Source organism: Entelurus aequoreus, linkage group LG04 (assembly GCF_033978785.1).
Source record: "Entelurus aequoreus isolate RoL-2023_Sb linkage group LG04, RoL_Eaeq_v1.1, whole genome shotgun sequence".
NCBI classification, from domain to species: domain Eukaryota; kingdom Metazoa; phylum Chordata; class Actinopteri; order Syngnathiformes; family Syngnathidae; genus Entelurus; species Entelurus aequoreus.
This window is the reverse complement of record NC_084734.1, coordinates 1733611-1754926: the sequence shown is the minus strand read 5'-3', so window position 1 is coordinate 1754926 and position 21316 is coordinate 1733611. Positions and strand designations below refer to the sequence as shown.

The 21316-nt window shown below is 45.9% G+C and overlaps 1 protein-coding gene across 5 annotated transcripts; it reads right to left on the bottom strand.

Annotated features, from left to right (window-relative positions):
- Nucleotides 1-1561: 1561 nt before the first annotated feature.
- On the bottom strand, nt 1562-20968 carry srpx2 (sushi-repeat containing protein X-linked 2). 5 transcript variants are annotated; one of them, XM_062043989.1, is made up of 12 exons: nt 20373-20968; nt 20182-20204; nt 18177-18245; nt 15691-15882; nt 15453-15629; nt 12495-12618; nt 10650-10771; nt 9235-9414; nt 6761-6894; nt 6570-6691; nt 2610-2771; nt 1562-2567 (listed from the first exon to the last, which is right to left on the bottom strand). In XM_062043989.1, exons 1-12 carry the CDS (start codon nt 20405-20407, stop codon nt 2549-2551), a joined length of 1359 nt encoding a protein of 452 aa, XP_061899973.1. In that variant the 5' UTR covers nt 20408-20968; the 3' UTR covers nt 1562-2548. The 5 variants fall into 5 exon arrangements, with proteins under 5 accessions (XP_061899973.1, XP_061899972.1, XP_061899971.1 ...); XM_062043988.1 differs by lacking the exon at nt 20182-20204 and adding an exon at nt 19507-19529 and having other exon boundaries at nt 1562-2771; XM_062043987.1 differs by having other exon boundaries at nt 1562-2771; nt 20373-20967.
- Between the last annotated feature and the right edge of the window lie 348 nt (nt 20969-21316).

The window sequence follows — 21316 nt, the reverse complement described above, 5'->3', positions numbered from 1 at the left end:
TGGTGAAGATAAGGTCAATTTTTAAAAAAATTATAAATTGAAATAATATAAATAAATTAAAAACATTTTCTTGAATAAAAAAGAAAGTAAAACAATATAAAAACATGTTACATAGAAACTAGTAATGAATGAAAATGAGTAAAATTAACTGTTAAAGGTTAGTACTATTAGTGGAGCAGCAGCACGCACAATCATGTGTGCTTACGGACTGTATCCCTTGCAGACTGTATTGATATATATTGATATATAATGTAGGAAGCAGAATATTGATAACAGAAAGAAACAACCCTTTTGTGTGAATGAGTGTAAATGGGGGAGGGAGGTTTTTTGGGTTGGTGCACTAATTGTAAGTGTATCTTGTGTTTTTTATGTGGATTTAATATTTTAAAAAAACAAACAAAAAAACGATACTGATAATAAAAAAAACGATACCGATAATTTCCGATATTACATTTTAACGCATTTATCGGCCGATAATATCGGCAGACCGATATCGGACATCTCTAGTGGAGAGTGTTTTGTATTTCATGCGTTTAAATGTGTGTTGACTGTTTGTGTTGTGTGCATTTGTATGTGCGCCATGACTAGGGAAGGTTGTCTGGATTGTGTCATATAAGCAAATGCTGTGCTGCTAACACTTAAGAACATGTTCATGGCCGTGGACATCATTTACATGAACTGTCCTCAAGATGGCAGCCTGACTACAGCAAATATACGATCAGTTATACAGAATTCATTTTGAAACATCCGCGGGCCAAATTCTTTAAAGTGACCGAGTGAAGTCATGTGACATTTGGCACTTGTATTCTTTTATTTTCCATGTCAATAAGAGCATGAGATGTTTGACTTAGTCACAGAGATGTTTGACTTAGTCACAGAGATGTCTGACTTAGTCACAGACATGTTTGACTTAGTCACAGACATGTTTGACTTAGTCACAGAGATGTTTGACTTAGTCACAGACATGTTTGACTTAGTCACAGAGATGTTTGACTTAGTCACAGAGATGTTTGACTTAGTCACAGAGATGTCTGACTTAGTCACAGAGATGTTTGACTTAGTCACAGAGATGTTTGACTTGGTCACAGAGATGTTTGACTTAGTCACAGAGATGTTTGACTTAGTCACAGAGATGTCTGACTTAGTCACAGAGATGTTTGACTTAGTCACAGACATGTCTGACTTAGTCACAGAGATGTTTGACTTAGTCACAGAGATGTTTGACTTAGTCACAGAGATGTCTGACTTAGTCACAGAGATGTCTGACTTAGTCACAGAGATGTCTGACTTAGTCACAGACATGTTTGACTTAGTCACAGAGATGTCTGACTTAGTCACAGAGATGTCTGACTTAGTCACAGAGATGTTTGACTTAGTCACAGAGATGTTTGACTTAGTCACAGAGATGTCTGACTTAGTCACAGAGATGTCTGACTTAGTCACAGAGATGTTTGACTTAGTCACAGAGATGTTTGACTTAGTCACAGAGATGTTTGACTTAGTCACAGAGATGTCTGACTTAGTCACAGAGATGTCTGACTTAGTCACAGAGATGTCTGACTTCGTCACAGAGATGTTTGACTTCGTCACAGAGATGTCTGACTTAGTCACAGAGATGTCTGACTTAGTCACAGAGATGTTTGACTTAGTCACAGAGATGTTTGACTTAGTCACAGAGATGTCTGACTTAGTCACAGAGATGTTTGACTTAGTCACAGAGATGTTTGACTTAGTCACAGAGATGTCTGACTTAGTCACAGAGATGTTTGACTTAGTCACAGAGATGTTTGACTTACCGTATTTCCTTGAATTGCCGCCGGGAATATAGTATTCGCCTGCCTAGAATTACAGCCGGGTCAAACTCGTTTCGCAAAATAATTAGCGCATGCTTGGCACTTCCGCCGGGTCAAATATGAGTCATTAAATGACTTCCGCCTCCTGGTGGTAGAGGGCGCTAGTGATCCTTCTTGCGATTACTGGTACTGCAGAAGAAGACAACACGCAGCAAGAGTGAGCACCCATTGTTTGCTTGCACTTTTACCATGGAGGATTACATATCTAAAATAAAACAGTTTTCTAAACTGGACTTTCAATGGAAGCAGGAGATAATAATTAAAGGAAGATCTCCATCGAGACAGAGAGACTTTTAAAACTGAAGAAAGATAAGGAAGACTTCTATAGGAGCTGCGCATGGACTCATTTATACCTAAAGGTAAGACCATAATAATGTTTTTTTATTAAATGTGATTTTCATAGTAAGGTAAGCGCCGGAGTGAGAAGAGGTTTTAAAATAATTAGCGCATGCTTGCCAATCCCGCATGCTTTTGGTAAACGCAGGAGTGAGAAGAGGTTTTAAAATAATTAGCGCATGCTTACCAATCCCGCATGCTTTTGGTAAACGCAGGAGTGAGAAGAGTTTTTAAAATAATTAGCGCATGCTTGCCAATCCCGCATGCTTTTGGTAAACGCAGGAGTGAGAAGAGGTTCTAAATTAATTAGCGCCCCGGCGGCTATTCAAGGAAATACGGTAGTCACAGAGATGTTTGACTTAGTCACAGAGATGTTTGACTTAGTCACAGAGATGTTTGACTTAGTCACAGAGATGTTTGTGCAGCTCCAGCTTCTCTCGCTCCTCCTCATCCAGCTCAAAGCTGTCAATGTAGGAGAAGAGCTCCTCCTCCGGCATGGGGATGATGAAGCGCTCCCGGTCAAGCCCCTGCTTGTCCACCAGCACCATGCTGAAGTAAGAAGTGGAGATGCGGAATGTTTGCCTGCAGGGGAAAATCAACTGCAATCATTGTGGGCTGTGGCAAGACTGGAGCAGAGTAGGGGCCCTCACTAAGATGTGGGAAGACTGGAGCGGAGTAGGGGCCCTCACTAAGCCTTCATTAAGATGTGGGAATACTGGAGCGGAGTAGGGGCCTTCATTAAGATGTGGGAAGACTGGAGCGGAGTAGGGGCCCTCACTAAGCCTTCAGTAAGATGTGGGATGACTGGAGCGGAGTAGGGGCCCTCACTAAGCCTTCATTAAGATGTGGGAATACTGGAGCGGAGTAAGGGCCCTCACTAAGCCTTCATTAAGATGTGGGAAGACTGGAGCGGAGTAGGGGCCCTCACTAAGATGTGGGAAGACTGGAGCGGAGTAGGGGCCCTCACTAAGATGTGGGAAGACTGGAGCGGAGTAGGGGCCCTCACTAAGCCTTCATTAAGATGTGGGAATACTGGAGCGGAGTAGGGGCCTTCATTAAGATGTGGGAATACTGGAGCGGAGTAGGGGCCCTCACTAAGATGTGGGAAGACTGGAGCGGAGTAGGGGCCCTCACTAAGCCTTCATTAAGATGTGGGAATACTGGAGCGGAGTAGGGGCCCTCACTAAGCCTTCAGTAAGATGTGGGAAGACTGGAGCGGAGTAGGGGCCCTCACTAAGCCTTCATTAAGATGTGTGAAGACTGGAGCGGAGTAGGGGCCCTCACTAAGCCTTCATTAAGATGTGGGAATACTGGAGCGGAGTAGGGGCCTTCAGTAAGATGTGGGAAGACTGGAGCGGAGTAGGGGCCCTCACTAAGCCTTCATTAAGATGTGGGAAGACTGGAGCGGAGTAGGGGCCCTCACTAAGATGTGGGAAGACTGGAGCGGAGTAGGGGCCCTCACTAAGCCTTCATTAAGATGTGGGAATACTGGAGCGGAGTAGGGGCCTTCATTAAGATGTGGGAATACTGGAGCGGAGTAGGGGCCCTCACTAAGATGTGGGAAGACTGGAGCGGAGTAGGGGCCCTCACTAAGCCTTCATTAAGATGTGGGAATACTGGAGCGGAGTAGGGGCCCTCACTAAGCCTTCAGTAAGATGTGGGAAGACTGGAGCGGAGTAGGGGCCCTCACTAAGCCTTCATTAAGATGTGTGAAGACTGGAGCGGAGTAGGGGCCCTCACTAAGCCTTCATTAAGATGTGGGAATACTGGAGCGGAGTAGGGGCCTTCAGTAAGATGTGGGAAGACTGGAGCGGAGTAGGGGCCCTCACTAAGCCTTCATTAAGATGTGGGAAGACTGGAGCGGAGTAGGGGCCCTCACTAAGATGTGGGAAGACTGGAGCGGAGTAGGGGCCCTCACTAAGCCTTCATTAAGATGTGGGAATACTGGAGCGTAGTAGGGGCCTTCATTAAGATGTGGGAATACTGGAGCGGAGTAGGGGCCCTCACTAAGATGTGGGAAGACTGGAGCGGAGTAGGGGCCCTCACTAAGCCTTCATTAAGATGTGGGAATACTGGAGCGGAGTAGGGGCCCTCACTAAGCCTTCAGTAAGATGTGGGAAGACTGGAGCGGAGTAGGGGCCCTCACTAAGCCTTCATTAAGATGTGGGAAGACTGGAGCGGAGTAGGGGCCCTCACTAAGATGTGGGAAGACTGGAGCGGAGTAGGGGCCCTCACTAAGCCTTCATTAAGATGTGGGAATACTGGAGCGGAGTAGGGGCCTTCAGTAAGATGTGGGAAGACTGGAGCGGAGTAGGGGCCCTCACTAAGCCTTCATTAAGATGTGGGAAGACTGGAGCGGAGTAGGGGCCCTCACTAAGATGTGGGAAGACTGGAGCGGAGTAGGGGCCCTCACTAAGCCTTCATTAAGATGTGGGAATACTGGAGCGGAGTAGGGGCCTTCATTAAGATGTGGGAATACTGGAGCGGAGTAGGGGCCCTCACTAAGATGTGGGAAGACTGGAGCGGAGTAGGGGCCCTCACTAAGCCTTCAGTAAGATGTGGGAAGACTGGAGCGGAGTAGGGGCCCTCACTAAGATGTGGGAAGACTGGAGCGGAGTAGGGGCCCTCACTAAGCCTTCAGTAAGATGTGGGAAGACTGGAGCGGAGTAGGGGCCCTCACTAAGCCTTCATTAAGATGTGGGAATACTGGAGCGGAGTAGGGGCCTTCATTAAGATGTGGGAATACTGGAGCGGAGTAGGGGCCCTCACTAAGATGTGGGAAGACTGGAGCGGAGTAGGGGCCCTCACTAATCCTTCATTAAGATGTGGGAATACTGGAGCGGAGTAGGGGCCCTCACTAAGCCTTCAGTAAGATGTGGGAAGACTGGAGCGGAGTAGGGGCCCTCACTAAGCCTTCATTAAGATGTGGGAAGACTGGAGCGGAGTAGGGGCCCTCACTAAGATGTGGGAAGACTGGAGCGGAGTAGGGGCCCTCACTAAGCCTTCATTAAGATGTGGGAAGACTGGAGCGGAGTAGGGGCCCTCACTAAGATGTGGGAAGACTGGAGCGGAGTAGGGGCCCTCACTAAGCCTTCAGTAAGATGTGGGAAGACTGGAGCGGAGTAGGGGCCCTCACTAAGATGTGGGAAGACTGGAGCGGAGTAGGGGCCCTCACTAAGCCTTCAGTAAGATGTGGGAAGACTGGAGCGGAGTAGGGGCCCTCACTAAGCCTTCATTAAGATGTGGGAATACTGGAGCGGAGTAGGGGCCTTCATTAAGATGTGGGAATACTGGAGCGGAGTAGGGGCCCTCACTAAGATGTGGGAAGACTGGAGCGGAGTAGGGGCCCTCACTAATCCTTCATTAAGATGTGGGAATACTGGAGCGGAGTAGGGGCCCTCACTAAGCCTTCAGTAAGATGTGGGAAGACTGGAGCGGAGTAGGGGCCCTCACTAAGCCTTCATTAAGATGTGGGAAGACTGGAGCGGAGTAGGGGCCCTCACTAAGATGTGGGAAGACTGGAGCGGAGTAGGGGCCCTCACTAAGCCTTCATTAAGATGTGGGAAGACTGGAGCGGAGTAGGGGCCCTCACTAAGATGTGGGAAGACTGGAGCGGAGTAGGGGCCCTCACTAAGCCTTCAGTAAGATGTGGGAAGACTGGAGCGGAGTAGGGGCCCTCACTAAGATGTGGGAAGACTGGAGCGGAGTAGGGGCCCTCACTAAGCCTTCAGTAAGATGTGGGAAGACTGGAGCGGAGTAGGGGCCCTCACTAAGCCTTCATTAAGATGTGGGAATACTGGAGCGGAGTAGGGGCCTTCATTAAGATGTGGGAATACTGGAGCGGAGTAGGGGCCCTCACTAAGATGTGGGAAGACTGGAGCGGAGTAGGGGCCCTCACTAATCCTTCATTAAGATGTGGGAATACTGGAGCGGAGTAGGGGCCCTCACTAAGCCTTCAGTAAGATGTGGGAAGACTGGAGCGGAGTAGGGGCCCTCACTAAGCCTTCATTAAGATGTGGGAAGACTGGAGCGGAGTAGGGGCCCTCACTAAGATGTGGGAAGACTGGAGCGGAGTAGGGGCCCTCACTAAGCCTTCATTAAGATGTGGGAAGACTGGAGCGGAGTAGGGGCCCTCACTAAGATGTGGGATGACTGGAGTGGAGTAGGGGCCCTCACTAAGCCTTCAGTAAGATGTGGGAAGACTGGAGTGGAGTAGGGGCCCTCACTAAGATGTGGGAAGACTGGAGCGGAGTAGGGGCCCTCACTAAGCCTTCATTAAGATGAATAAGATCAGCTGTTTATACATTCATGTGGATTAGATTGAAAGGAAACCTCTTTGATTGAAAAGGTAACAATAAAATGAAGGATCCTCCACTTTACCTCAACTCGTCGACGACTTGTGAGGTCAAATGTTTGTCCTTGATGTGTCCGGTGTGGTTGGGCGAGGATCCCAGCAGCTCCACGAGCGTCACGTGTCGCAGTTCCAGTCCACACTGGCTTTTCTGTCCAGGTCACATTAGAAGTTGTCATTCTGGTACAAAGTCCTCATCAAATGTTCCTGCTCTCCTCACTTGTATCATAAAGTTCTGCATCTCGTAGTCGACGTCGGTGATGTCGGGTGCAGACACCACCAGGAGGCGCCTCTTCTGGAAAAACTGAGCCAGCAGAGCCGACGCCGTTTTCACGTCGGACTTGATCGCCATGGCTACGCTCCAGACGGGCAAGGATGAGATGAAGTGTGGCAGTGAGTTAAATGTTTACTCAGTTCTTTGAGGTAAGACCTGCTGATTACTTTCACTTTCATGTTCAAATGAAGCTGGAGTATCATGTGTTGATGTACATGCATGTACTGTATCGTGTGTTGATGTACATGCATGTACTGTATCGTGTGTTGATGTACATGCATGTACTGTATCGTGTGTTGATGTACATGCATGTACTGTATCATGTGTTGATGTACATGCATGTACTGTATCATGTGTTGATGTACATGCATGTACTGTATCGTGTGTTGATGTACATGCATGTACTGTATCGTGTGTTGATGTACATGCATGTATTGTATCGTGTGTTGATGTACATGTATGTACTGTATCATGTGTTGATGTACATGCATGTACTGTATCATGTGTTGATGTACATGCATGTACTGTATCATGTGTTGATGTACATGCATGTATTGTATCGTGTGTTTATGTACATGCATGTACTGTATCATGTGTTGATGTACATGCATGTACTGTATCATGTGTTGATGTACATGCATGTACTGTATCATGTGTTGATGTACATGCATGTATTGTATCGTGTGTTGATGTACATGTATGTACTGTATCATGTGTTGATGTACATGCATGTACTGTAACGTGTGTTGATGTACATGCATGTACCGTATCATGTGTTGATGTACATGCATGTACCGTATCGTGTGTTGATGTACATGCATGTACCGTATCGTGTGTTTATGTACTGTATCGTGTGTTGATGTACATGCACGTACTGTATCGTGTGTTGATGTACATGCATGTACTGTATCGTGTGTTGATGTACATGCATGTACTGTATCATGTGTTGATGTACATGCATGTACTGTATCGTGTGTTGATGTACATGCATGTACTGTATCATGTGTTGATGTACATGCATGTACTGTATCGTGTGTTGATGTACATGCATGTACTGTATCGTGTGTTGATGTACATGCATGTACTGTATCGTGTGTTGATGTACATGCATGTACTGTATCGTGTGTTGATGTACATGCATGTACTGTATCGTGTGTTGATGTACATGCATGTACTGTATCGTGTGTTGATGTACATGCATGTACTGTATCATGTGTTGATGTACATGCATGTACTGTATCGTGTGTTGATGTACATGCATGTATTGTATCATGTGTTGATGTACATGCATTTACTGTATCATGTGTTGATGTACATGCATGTACTGTATCGTGTGTTGATGTACATGCATGTATTGTATCATGTGTTGATGTACATGCATGTACTGTATCATGTGTTGATGTACATGCATGTACTGTATCGTGTGTTGATGTACATGCATGTATTGTATCATGTGTTGATGTACATGCATGGGTTAGGGTTAGGATACGACGTCCACAGTTTCCAAAAACTATTTGAAACGTGGACTCGTCAGACCACAGAACACTTTTCCACTTGGTATCAGTCCATCTTAGATGAGCTCAGGCCCAGCGAAGCGTTTCTGGGTGTTGTTGATAAACGGTTTTCGCCTTGCATAGGAGAGTGGTGTGCTAGTTATGTAGTTACACTTGCTGTGGTGTGCTAGTTATGTAGTTACACTTGCTGTTTTGTGCTAGCTATGTAGTTACACTTGCTGTGGTGTGCTAGCTATGTAGTTACACTTGCTGTGGTGTGCTAGTTATGTAGTTACACTTGCTGTGGTGTGCTAACTATGTAGTTACACTTGCTGTGGTGTGCTAGCTATGTAGTTACACTTGCTGTGGTGTGCTAGTTATGTAGTTACACTTGCTGTGGTGTGCTAGCTATGTAGTTACACTTGCTGTGGTGTGCTAGTTATGTAGTTACACTTGCTGTGGTGTGCTAGCTATGTAGTTACACTTGCTGTGGTGTGCTAGCTATGTAGTTACACTTGCTGTGGTGTGCTAGTTATGTAGTTAGACTTGCTGTGGTGTGCTAGTTATGTAGTTACACTTGCTGTGGTGTGCTAGCTATGTAGTTACACTTGCTGTGGTGTGCTAGCTATGTAGTTACACTTGCTGTGGTGTGCTAGCTATGTAGTTACACTTGCTGTGGTGTGCTAGCTATGTAGTTACACTTGCTGTGGTGTGCTAGCTATGTAGTTACACTTGCTGTGGTGTGCTAGCTATGTAGTTACACTTGCTGTGGTGTGCTAGCTATGTAGTTACACTTGCTGTGGTGTGCTAGCTATCTAGCACACCATCTGTGTGGGAACTTGCATTAAAGGAGTGGAACAAACATGGCCTCCATCCTCACCAACGTTTGCATTAAAGGAGTGAAACAAACATGGCCTCCATCCTCACCAACGCACTGTGCGGCCTCGTCGCTCCAGCTGCGGTCAAACTGGCACCTTCGACTGGACACGCCCCCACGCTCGTAGCCGCCATCACAGTGGTACTCGCAGGTGGCGCCGTGGTTGGTGAGGTCGGAGGTGCAGGCCAGGGAGCCGTGCAAAGGCGGGGGCAGGGCGGGGCATCTCCTCACTGGAAGGAAGGAATATGGCCGTCATCAGAGGAGACATGATGGGAGACATCTTGTTGGAGGCGGAGCCAACAATGTCTCCTAAATATACATCTGTTTGTTTGAGATGGGCATTACTGCCCCCCAGTGGTGGAACACGGACTAAAAAACAATAATGGACTGTGGTTAAGAAACTGGTTTATAGAATAAAGGTGTGCTGTAATTCTTGAATCCTTGGGACATTTTGTCCAAAGCGAAGACGTCCAGACCCAAAAGTCTTGGTGCTTAAAGAGTCTTGGTGCTTCAAGAGTCTTGGTGCTTCAAGAGTCTTGGTGCTTCAAGAGTCTTGGTGCTTCAAGAGTCTTGGTGCTTCAAGAGTTTTAGTGCTTAAAGAGTCTTGGTGCTTCAAGAGTTTTAGTGCTTAAAGAGTCTTGGTGCTTCAAGAGTTTTAGTGCTTCAAGAGTCTTGGTGCTTCAAGAGTCTTGGTGCTTAAAGAGTCTTGGTGCTTCAAGAGTCTTGGTGCTTCAAGAGTCTTGGTGCTTCAAGAGTCTTGGTGCTTCAAGAGTCTTGGTGCTTCAAGAGTTTTAGTGCTTAAAGAGTCTTGGTGCTTCAAGAGTTTTAGTGCTTAAAGAGTCTTGGTGCTTCAAGAGTTTTAGTGCTTCAAGAGTCTTGGTGCTTCAAGAGTCTTGGTGCTTAAAGAGTCTTGGCGCTTCAAGAGTCTTGGGGCTTCAAGAGTCTTGGGGCTTCAAGAGTCTTGGCGCTTCAAGAGTCTTGGCGCTTCAAGAGTCTTGGCGCTTCAAGAGTCTTGGCGCTTCAAGAGTCTTGGCGCTTCAAGAGTCTTGGCGCTTCAAGAGTCTTGGCGCTTCAAGAGTATTGGCGCTTCAAGAGTCTTGGTGCTTCAAGAGTCTTGGCGCTTCAAGAGTCTTGGGGCTTCAAGAGTCTTGGCGCTTCAAGAGTCTTGGGGCTTCAAGAGTCTTGGCGCTTCAAGAGTCTTGGCGCTTCAAGAGTCTTGGGGCTTCAAGAGTCTTGGGGCTTCAAGAGTCTTGGGGCTTCAAGAGTCTTGGCGCTTCAAGAGTCTTGGCGCTTCAAGAGTCTTGGCGCTTCAAGAGTCTTGGTGCTTCAAGAGTCTTGGAGCTTCAAGAGTCTTGGTGCTTCAAGAGTCTTGGTGCTTCAAGAGTCTCAGTGCTTCAAGAGTCTTGGAGCTTCAAGAGTCTCGGTGCTTCAAGAGTCTCGGTGCTTAAAGAGTCTCGGTGCTTACCCTCAACCCGGATGATAAACTTGCAGGCAGCTCTGTTTCTGGCTTGGTCAAAGACTTTGTAGCGGATGACGTTAGCTCCCTCGCTGAAGTCGCTGTCTGGCTGCTGGCCCACTAGAATCACACTACAAAGACACGTCAACTACAATCACACTACAAACACACGTCAACTACAATCACACTACAAAGACACGTCAACTACAATCACACTACAAAGACACGTCAACTACAATCACACTACAAAGACACGTCAACTACAATCACACTACAAACACACGTCAACTACAATCACACTACAAAGACACGTCAACTACAATCACACTACAAAGACACGTCAACTACAATCACACTACAAACACACGTCAACTACAATCACACTACAAACACACGTCAACTACAATCACACTACAAACACACGTCAACTACAATCACACTACAGAGACACGTCAACTACAATCACACTACATAGACACGTCAACTTACAATCACACTACAAAGACAGGTCAACTACAATCACACTACAAAGACATGTCAACTACAATCACACTACAAAGACAGGTCAACTACAATCACACTACAAAGACACGTCAACTTACAATCACACTACAAAGACACGTCAACTACAATCACACTACAAAGACACGTCAACTACAATCACACTACAAAGACACGTCAACTACAATCACACTACAAACACACGTCAGCTACAATCACACTACAAAGACACGTCAACTACAATCACACTACAGAGACACGTCAACTACAATCACACTACAGAGACACGTCAACTACAATCACACTACACAGACATGTCAACTTACAATCACACTACAAAGAGACGTCAACTACAATCACACTACAAAGACACGTCAACTTACAATCACACTACAAAGACACGTCAACTACAATCACACTACAAAGACACGTCAACTACAATCACACTACAAAGACACGTCAACTACAATCACACTACAAAGACACGTCAACTACAATCACACTACACAGACACGTCAACTACAATCACACTACAAAGACACGTCAACTACAATCACACTACAAAGACACGTCAACTACAATCACACTACACAGACACGTCAACTACAATCACACTACAGACACGTCAACTACAATCACACTACAAACACGTCAACTACAATCACACTACAAAGACACGTCAACTACAATCACACTACAAAGACACGTCAACTACAATCACACTACAAACACGTCAACTACAATCACACTACAAAGACACGTCAACTACAATCACACTACAAAGACACGTCAACTACAATCACACTACAAAGACACGTCAACTACAATCACACTACAAAGACACGTCAACTACAATCACACTACACAGACACGTCAACTACAATCACACTACAGACACGTCAACTACAATCACACTACAAAGACACGTCAACTACAATCACACTACAAAGACACGTCAACTACAATCACACTACACAGACACGTCAACTACAATCACACTACACAGACACGTCAACTACAATCACACTACAAAGACACGTCAACTACAATCACACTACAAAGACACGTCAACTACAATCACACTACAGAGACACGTCAACTACAATCACACTACACAGACACGTCAACTACAATCACACTACACAGACACGTCAACTACAATCACACTTCAAAGACACGTCAACTACAATCACACTACAAAGACAGGTCAACTACAATCACACTACAAAGACAGGTCAACTACAATCACACTACAGAGACACGTTAACTACAATCACACTACAAAGACAGGTCAACTACAATCACACTACAAAGACAGGTCAACTACAATCCAACAGTTCTAAGGGCACTTACTCCAGGACTTTGTCAGCTGTGTCTGTGGCCAGCGGGGCATCCCAGCTCACCCTGGCAGTCAGTTTTCCAGGGTCGGCGAACTTGATTCTGGATTGCGGACACTTGATTTTTGGAGGTTCCGTGTCTGAAATGGGTTTGAGGCCCCGCAGCAGGAAAATATCATGTTTGCTTTTGCAAAACTGAAGCTTTACAGAAGGAACAAACATCAAATGCAAAGCAGATGGACTGAGGTGGAAGCTATCAGTCTCTGTGAGGGGTTTTGTTTCACTCTTTATCGCACTTCTTGGAATGTGTGTCCTCTGTCAAAAACTGCTTGCGTCCCAATTTCCTTCAGATAGATTGTCACAAAATGGAAACTGGGATCATTGCTCCTGATAAAAAAGATCCCCCTGATCAAGAACTCTTGAGGTGCATCTGTTAAAGCAGCCTCAGAAACCGTTGATCAAAGTCTTTGGAGCGTCAACGGACCAGAAACTGTTTTTATCACCTGAGAAATTTCTCTCAAGTGAGAAATTTGTTGTCATAATGGTATCAGGCCCGCAAAATGACTTTTCTCCGTATAAAAATGAGCTGTAGTTTTTTTATTGAAAGAAACCGCTGTTCTAAATGTGTCCACTGGATGTCGCAAGAGCAATTCAAGTGTGACCCACGCCACACATGACACTGTTTAAAGACGACGTGTCAGCTGACTTTAAGCGCTTTCTGGATTGGCTGCTACTACTCCAATCAGCACAAGTGCAAGCAATCAGCTGCTCCTGTTGTGACTGGCAGCAGATGGCGACAGACTGATGCTGCGGCGTCACACAATCCCTTATTTTGTTGCAAATGATCCACTCACTCAACAGATAAAATAATGGAACGATAAGATGCAAAGACTTACGTCAACATTACCATCATCTTTGTAGTTAGAGTTCAGTGCTGCGCTTGTAAATGGTTGATGGCACGAAGCGCACCCTGAACTCCATTGTAAAAATGTGTGTTTCTACATGTGTTGTTTCTTCAGGGCAGGGTCTCCTAAAGGGTGCAGCCTTCAGGCCAGGGTCTCTTAAAGGGTGCAGCCTTCAGGCCAGGGTCTCTTAAAGGGTGCAGCCTTCAGGCCAGGGTCTCCTAAAGGGTGCAGCCTTCAGGCCAGGGTCTCTTAAAGGGTGCAGCCTTCAGGCCAGGGTCTCCTAAAGGGTGCAGCCTTCAGGCCAGGGTCTCTTAAAGGGTGCAGCCTTCAGGCCAGGGTCTCCTAAAGGGTGCCGCCTTCAGGCCAGGGTCTCCTAAAGGGTGCAGCCTTCAGGCCAGGGTCTCTTAAAGGGTGCAGCCTTCAGGCCAGGGTCTCTTAAAGGGTGCAGCCTTCAGGCCAGGGTCTCTTAAAGGGTGCAGCCTTCAGGCCAGGGTCTCCTAAAGGGTGCCGCCTTCAGGCCAGGGTCTCCTAAAGAGTGCAGCCTTCAGGCCAGGGTCTCTTAAAGGGTGCAGCCTTCAGGCCAGGGTCTCCTAAAGGGTGCAGCCTTCAGGGCAGGGTCTCCTAAAGGGTGCAGCCTTCAGGCCAGGGTCTCTTAAAGGGTGCAGCCTTCAGGCCAGGGTCTCTTAAAGGGTGCAGCCTTCAGGCCAGGGTCTCTTAAAGGGTGCAGCCTTCAGGCCAGGGTCTCTTAAAGGGTGCAGCCTTCAGGCCAGGGTCTCTTAAAGGGTGCAGCCTTCAGGCCAGGGTCTCTTAAAGGGTGCAGCCTTCAAGCCAGGGTCTCTTAAAGGGTGCAGCCTTCAGGGCAGGGTCTCTTAAAGGGTGCAGCCTTCAGGCCAGGGTCTCTTAAAGGGTGCAGCCTTCAGGCCAGGGTCTCCTAAAGGGTGCAGCCTTCAGGCCAGGGTCTCCTAAAGGGTGCAGCCTTCAGGCCAGGGTCTCCTAAAGGGTGCAGCCTTCAGGCCAGGGTCTCCTAAAGGGTGCAGCCTTCAGGCCAGGGTCTCTTAAAGGGTGCAGCCTTCAGGCCAGGGTCTCTTAAAGGGTGCAGCCTTCAGGCCAGGGTCTCCTAAAGGGTGCAGCCTTCAGGCCAGGGTCTCCTAAAGGCTGCAGCCTTCAGGCCAGGGTCTCTTAAAGGGTGCAGCCTTCAGGCCAGGGTCTCTTAAAGGGTGCAGCCTTCAGGCCAGGGTCTCTTAAAGGGTGCAGCCTTCAGGCCAGGGTCTCTTAAAGGGTGCAGCCTTCAGGCCAGGGTCTCTTAAAGGGTGCAGCCTTCAGGCCAAGGTCTCTTAAAGGGTGCAGCCTTCAGGGCAGGGTCTCTTAAAGGGTGCAGCCTTCAGGCCAAGGTCTCTTAAAGGGTGCAGCCTTCAGGGCAGGGTCTCTTAAAGGGTGCAGCCTTCAGGCCAGGGTCTCTTAAAGGGTGCAGCCTTCAGGCCAGGGTCTCCTAAAGGGTGCAGCCTTCAGGCCAGGGTCTCCTAAAGGGTGCAGCCTTCAGGCCAGGGTCTCCTAAAGGGTGCAGCCTTCAGGCCAGGGTCTCTTAAAGGGTGCAGCCTTCAGGGCAGGGTCTCTTAAAGGGTGCAGCCTTCAGGCCAGGGTCTCTTAAAGGGTGCAGCCTTCAGGACAGGGTCTCCTAAAGGGTGCAGCCTTCAGGGCAGGGTCTCTTAAAGGGTGCAGCCTTCAGGACAGGGTCTCTTAAAGGGTGCAGCCTTCAGGACAGGGTCTCCTAAAGGGTGCAGCCTTCAGGGCAGGGTCTCCTAAAGGGTGCAGCCTTCAGGCCAGGGTCTCCTAAAAATCCCAAAAATGTATTTGAAAACCCATGGAGACCTGGCATTCAAGGCTGTAGCCCCCAGACTCTGGAACAAGTTGAAACCAGTCCCTCTGTGATCTTGACCGTGTTGACTCTTTTCAAAAACATCGTTTTTAGTCAGACTTTGAGTTCATGGACTTTTGAACTTTTGTTGATGTCCATGTTCTTTTGTACGGCGCTTCGTCAATCAAAAGTATACTTACTTACGGGACAGTACCTGAACAAATGGGCTGCGCCCCGCTCCAAGCCCCCCCGTGCTGACAGGTGCGCGAGTGCTCCCCCTCGATGCGGTGGCCGGGGGAGCAGGTGAAGTCGCACCTGGAGTCCACCACAAAGCCTTGGGTGCAGGTGTACCTGCCGTGCGGGATGAGCGGCAACACGGGGCAGCGAATCTCTGCAAAGACATCAAGCTGGTGACGGGCCGTGCCATGGCACCCACCCACCCACCCACTCACTGCGACACATGGACGTCCCGGACCAGCGGCGGTCGGCCCTGCATTGGATGGAGCTGCTGCCCGACAGGCGGTAGCCGCGGTCGCAGCGCATGTTGCAGCGTGTGCCCTGGGTGGTCCGGTAGGATCGGCCCCTGGGGGAGTGGCAGGTGGCCTCGCCATTGGTCAGGCGTGGAGAGTGACACCAGTATATGCCTGGTGGACAACAACATACCAAATGTGTCTGCCAAATACATTTAGCAAAGTGTCTAATTGTACAACAACTAATCATGCAGCTCCTTTTTTAACACATTCTAAAAATACTATTTCAAAAAAACAACAAAGTGGAATAAAAAAAGCAAACAAGTGAAATGTGACGAGAAAAAAGTTGCACTGTTGACTTGTAATAAGACAAAGTTTTTGTCATTGTTAAAAAAAAAAATGGAATCAAAATCAATGTTATGAATTATTGACCTATTCAAGGTTCCAATTGCTTCACATGAAATATTCCACTTAGAACATTTGTTGCATACTTTTTGTGTTTGCCATATCAACGTTTACTTTGACAACAAGGGAATGAAACAAACACATTTAAAAAATGGATCTAAAGATTTAAGTGTTAAAAGCAAAATAAAAGTATGACTTATTTTTTAACAATTTTATGAGTGGGGCCCTTTTGGATCCTTAAGAATTGTAGTAGGTAGGGATGATACTCGAAACCGGTTTTCCCGGTTGTTTGATAAGAAAAGAACCGAGTCCTCGGACTCGAATCCCTTTTTGAGAACCGGTACCCGTTATCGAGACCACTATAGTAAAGGAAAAGAGTTGATTCTTTATTCGAATCCCGTCCCGGCCAGAAATGCTCCGTGGGACATCACAAGAAATGACGTCACGTAGCTCAGTCATTAGGCGCAGATAGCGAAAGCAGGAAAACAATGGACGGGAAAAAGCGCTCCAAGGTGTAATAAAGTTCAAAACAAAAGCTATAATCCATCGAATACTTTACTGAGAGATCATCATCATCGGCAGTCAGGGTAAAACACATGACGAACACTTTTACCACCAACCGGAAACATAGCAACCAGGCTAGCAACGCACCTCCTTTACGGCAGCTGTTGCAACGTTCTTAAAACAACCGCAGCACATACATATATATACAACATATCTCCCTTTTTTAACTTTTGTTTTTCTTTCCTTGTAAACGTTACAAAATCACACTGTAGATGTGTTGTCTGTCTAATTATAAATAATGCAGACGAGGCGTGTTGGCTGAGTTCTTGACGTTTACTTTCACAGCGTGGCAACATGCAACACTTTTCGGGGCTACCGCGCATGCTCGTCACTCCCGTTGCATGCTGGGTAGTGTAGTTGTTATATTCTCTCGCTCATAACATTTTTCCCCCTATAAAGAAATAATGTTAACTCAATAAAGTGTATTTCTTTTTTTAGCTTTAACTTTTCATTTTTTAGCATTGTAACCACATTTGCAAACAACTTTTCTCTTCATAGAATTTTCTTTCAATAAAGAAATAAAGTGCAAAAATGTCAAAGCATCATAACAAACAGTTATGTTCCAATAGCAGCAGAAGTGCACTTTTTGGAGAGCTGTATTATTTTCAGTTTTGCGCCCAAGGTACTGATTTTATTTAACACTATATATTATTTATACACCTATAGTGATCACAGAGACAGCTTGTTTTTGTGTTACTGTATATATTTGTTTCTCTGAAAAATCCCACTTAATATACTTTGGGTAACAACAGTCAATATTTATTTATTTTATTTTTTTAGGTGGGTAACAGTCAATATTTATTTATTAGATTTTATTTTTTATTATATAATAAAAGTGAGCTTTTGTTAAACCAAATATTGTGTGTTTTTTCCCATATACAACAACCTATCTGGACTCGATAAGAGAATCGATAATAGGCTCGAACTCGATAATTCCTTATCAAACATCATCCCTAGTAGTAGGAAACTATAAGTTCTCCAAAACATTAATGAATTAAAATCAATCAATGTTATGAATTATTGACTTATTTAAGGCTCCAACTACTTCACATCAAATGTTGCACTTTGAAAATCTTTTTGGGGAAAATATTGTACATTTATGAAACGTAAAAAAAACAACATTGAAACTGTTGAACCTGAAAAAAAACAAGATCAAATATCAAAAGAAATGTAAGTGAAAAATAAATATTGATTGTAAATAATTATAATATTTAACCAGAAAACATATTTTGTATTCTTAATACACTGATGTATTGGTCAAAATTCAACATTTTCACTTTCAAAGTGCATTTTTTCACAAATACAAAACTTTTGTCCATAAATGTACCCATCAGTTGATATGTTATTAAAGAATATTTATTTAATGGCCTTTTTGTGGCCTGTGCAAAATGGTTACTCAACTGCAGAGAGTACCAGACATTGGAAGTGCTTTTACTTGGGCAAGTGCATAGTTATAATACCATGAATAGACAAATACAGTTTTAGAAAATCATACATACTGTCATAGTCTACATGAGTGGTGTGGTCCTCCTCTGCCACGTCACCGGAGTCTGTGCTTCCACTCACTGCTGCACATATAGGACAACACATGATGACTTCAATTCCACTCACTGCTGCACATATAGGACAACACATGATGACTTATATGACTTCAATTCCACTCACTGCTGCACATATAGGACAACACATGATGACTTATATGACTTCAATTCCACTCACTGCTGCACATATAGGACAACACATGATGACTTATATGACTTCAATTCCACTCACTGCTGCACATATAAGACAACACATGATGACTTCAATTCCACTCACTGCTGCACATATAGGACAACACATGATGACTTATATGACTTCAATTCCACTCACTGCTGCACATATAGGACAACACATGACGACTTATATGACTTCAATTCCACTCACTGCTGCACATATAGGACAACACATGACGACTTATATGACTTCAATTCCACTCACTGCTGCACATATAGGACAACACATGATGACTTATATGACTTCAATTCCACTCACTGCTGCACATATAGGACAACACATGATGACTTATATGACTTCAATTCCACTCACTGCTGCACATATAGGACAACACATGATGACTTATATGACTTCAATTCCACCAGGACTGGAAGACCAGTGACTCACCTGTGAGGTAGAAGAACCAGGACAAGAACTCACCTGTGAGGTAGAAGAACCAGGACAAGAACTCACCTGTGAGGTAGAAGAACCAGGACAAGAAGACCAGTGACTCACCTGTGAGGTAGAAGAACCAGGACAAGAAGACCAGTGGCTCACCTGTGAGGTAGAAGAACCAGGACAAGAACTCACCTGTGAGGTAGAAGAACCAGGACAAGAACTCACCTGTGAGGTAGAAGAACCAGGACAAGAAGACCAGTGACTCACCTGTGAGGTAGAAGAACCAGGACAAGAACTCACCTGTGAGGTAGAAGAACCAGGACAAGAAGACCAGTGACTCACCTGTGAGGTAGAAGAACCAGGACTAGAAGACCAGTGGCTCACCTGTGAGGTAGAAGAACCAGGACTAGAAGACCAGTGACTCACCTGTGAGGTAGAAGAACCAGGACAAGAACTCACCTGTGAGGTAGAAGAACCAGGACAAGAACTCACCTGTGAGGTAGAAGAACCAGGACAAGAACTCACCTGTGAGGTAGAAGAACCAGGACAAGAAGACCAGTGACTCGCCTGTGAGGTAGAAGAACCAGGACTAGAAGACCAGTGACTCACCTGTGAGGTAGAAGAACCAGGACAAGAACTCACCTGTGAGGTAGAAGAACCAGGACAAGAACTTACCTGTGAGGTAGAAGAACCAGGACAAGAAGACCAGTGACTCGCCTGTGAGGTAGAAGAACCAGGACTAGAAGACCAGTGACTCACCTGTGAGGTAGAAGAACCAGGACTAGAAGACCAGTGACTCACCTGTGAGGTAGAAGAACCAGGACTAGAAGACCAGTGACTCGCCTGTGAGGTAGAAGAACCAGGACAAGAACTCACCTGTGAGGTAGAAGAACCAGGACAAGAAGACCAGTGACTCGCCTGTGAGGTAGAAGAACCAGGACTAGAAGACCAGTGACTCACCTGTGAGGTAGAAGAACCAGGACAAGAAGACCAGTGACTCACCTGTGAGGTAGAAGAACCAGGACTAGAAGACCAGTGGCTCACCTGTGAGGTAGAAGAACCAGGACAAGAACTCACCTGTGAGGTAGAAGAACCAGGACAAGAGCTCACCTGTGAGGTAGAAGAACCAGGACAAGAGCTCACCTGTGAGGTAAAAGAACCAGGACAAGAACTCACCTGTGAGGTAGAAGAACCAGGACAAGAACTCACCTGTGAGGTAGAAGAACCAGGACTAGAAGACCAGTGACTCACCTGTGAGGTAGAAGAACCAGGACAAGAACTCACCTGTGAGGTAGAAGAACCAGGACAAGAACTCACCTGTGAGGTAGAAGAACCAGGACAAGAACTCACCTGTGAGGTAGAAGAACCAGGACAAGAACTCACCTGTGAGGTAAAAGAACCAGGACAAGAACTCACCTGTGAGGTAGAAGAACCAGGACAAGAACTCACCTGTGAGGTAGAAGGACCAGGACAAGAAGACCAGTGACTCACCTGTGAGGTAGAAGAACCAGGATAAGAACTCACCTGTGAGGTAGAAGGACCAGGACAAGAAGACCAGCAGGCTCCTCGGGCTCATATTCGTCCACAAAAGATGACTCGGCAGCTGCGAAGAGAAAGTTGTGCGCAGGTTCGCGTGGACTTCCCACGTCACACTCTAACGAGGAGAAGTTCCACAAAACCTTTCCAGATGTCAGCTAAACTACTTGCAATAGTCCCAGGTGCTGGAAACTGGACTTGTCGGTCTTGTCTCGGCAGCTCTTTGGCGAGGCTAACTTCTCCTGGATGAGTGACGAGTTGATGGCCGCTGGGGGGCGATGTTGTTTCTTTCTCCTCCTGGCGATGTTTTATACGCCTCTCAACATTTGACGAAACACTTTTACAACATTTGAGGTGACATTTGGGTGCTGGGATGTTTAAATACATGATCTACGGTGCCCTGGAAGTTTAAAACACTTGAACAATTTACGAAACAAATTAAAATTTGAAGAAAACAAAAGACAAAACCACTTTACAACCTCAGAAAACACAAAAACTGAAATAACTTGTAGTTTCTGAAAGAAAAAAAAACAATAAACGAAAGACTTTGCAAATTTAGAAAAACACAAACACAAAAGCCGAAAGAACTTGGGTTTCATAAACCGGAATAGGAAGGAGTAGAATCCCTGATTGACAGCTAAATGAACCAATCATTTTGTCCATATCCACTGAGGCTTACTTCCTCATCCGGGCTCTGCGGACATGAACAAAATGATTGGCTGATTTAACTGTCAATCTGGGATTTGGGGACATTCCTTTTCCGGTTTTGTTAAAATGTTAATTGTTTCGTACATCCCATCCATCCACTTACTACCGCTTGTCCCTTTCGAGGTTTTGATTGATTGATTGAAACTTTTATTAGTAGATTGCACAGGTCGCGGGGTGCGCCGGTGTTTTCCGTAAGTGTAAAGTGTTTTGTCGTTGTTTTTGTGTTTTCTGGTATCGTAAT

What these genes read in the sequence shown, in the direction of transcription:
- srpx2 (XM_062043989.1), bottom strand. Translation starts at nt 20,407, where the DNA reads ATGAGCCCGAGGAGCCTGCTGGTCTTCTTGTCCTG. An exon ending in GGCGCAGCCCATTTGTTCAG is followed by an intron (nt 12,619 to 15,452) that starts GTACTGTCCCGT and finishes AACCCATTTCAG; the next exon opens with ACACGGAACCTCCAAAAATC. An exon ending in TGCAGAACTTTATGATACAA is followed by an intron (nt 6,692 to 6,760) that starts GTGAGGAGAGCA and finishes TGACCTGGACAG; the next exon opens with AAAAGCCAGTGTGGACTGGA.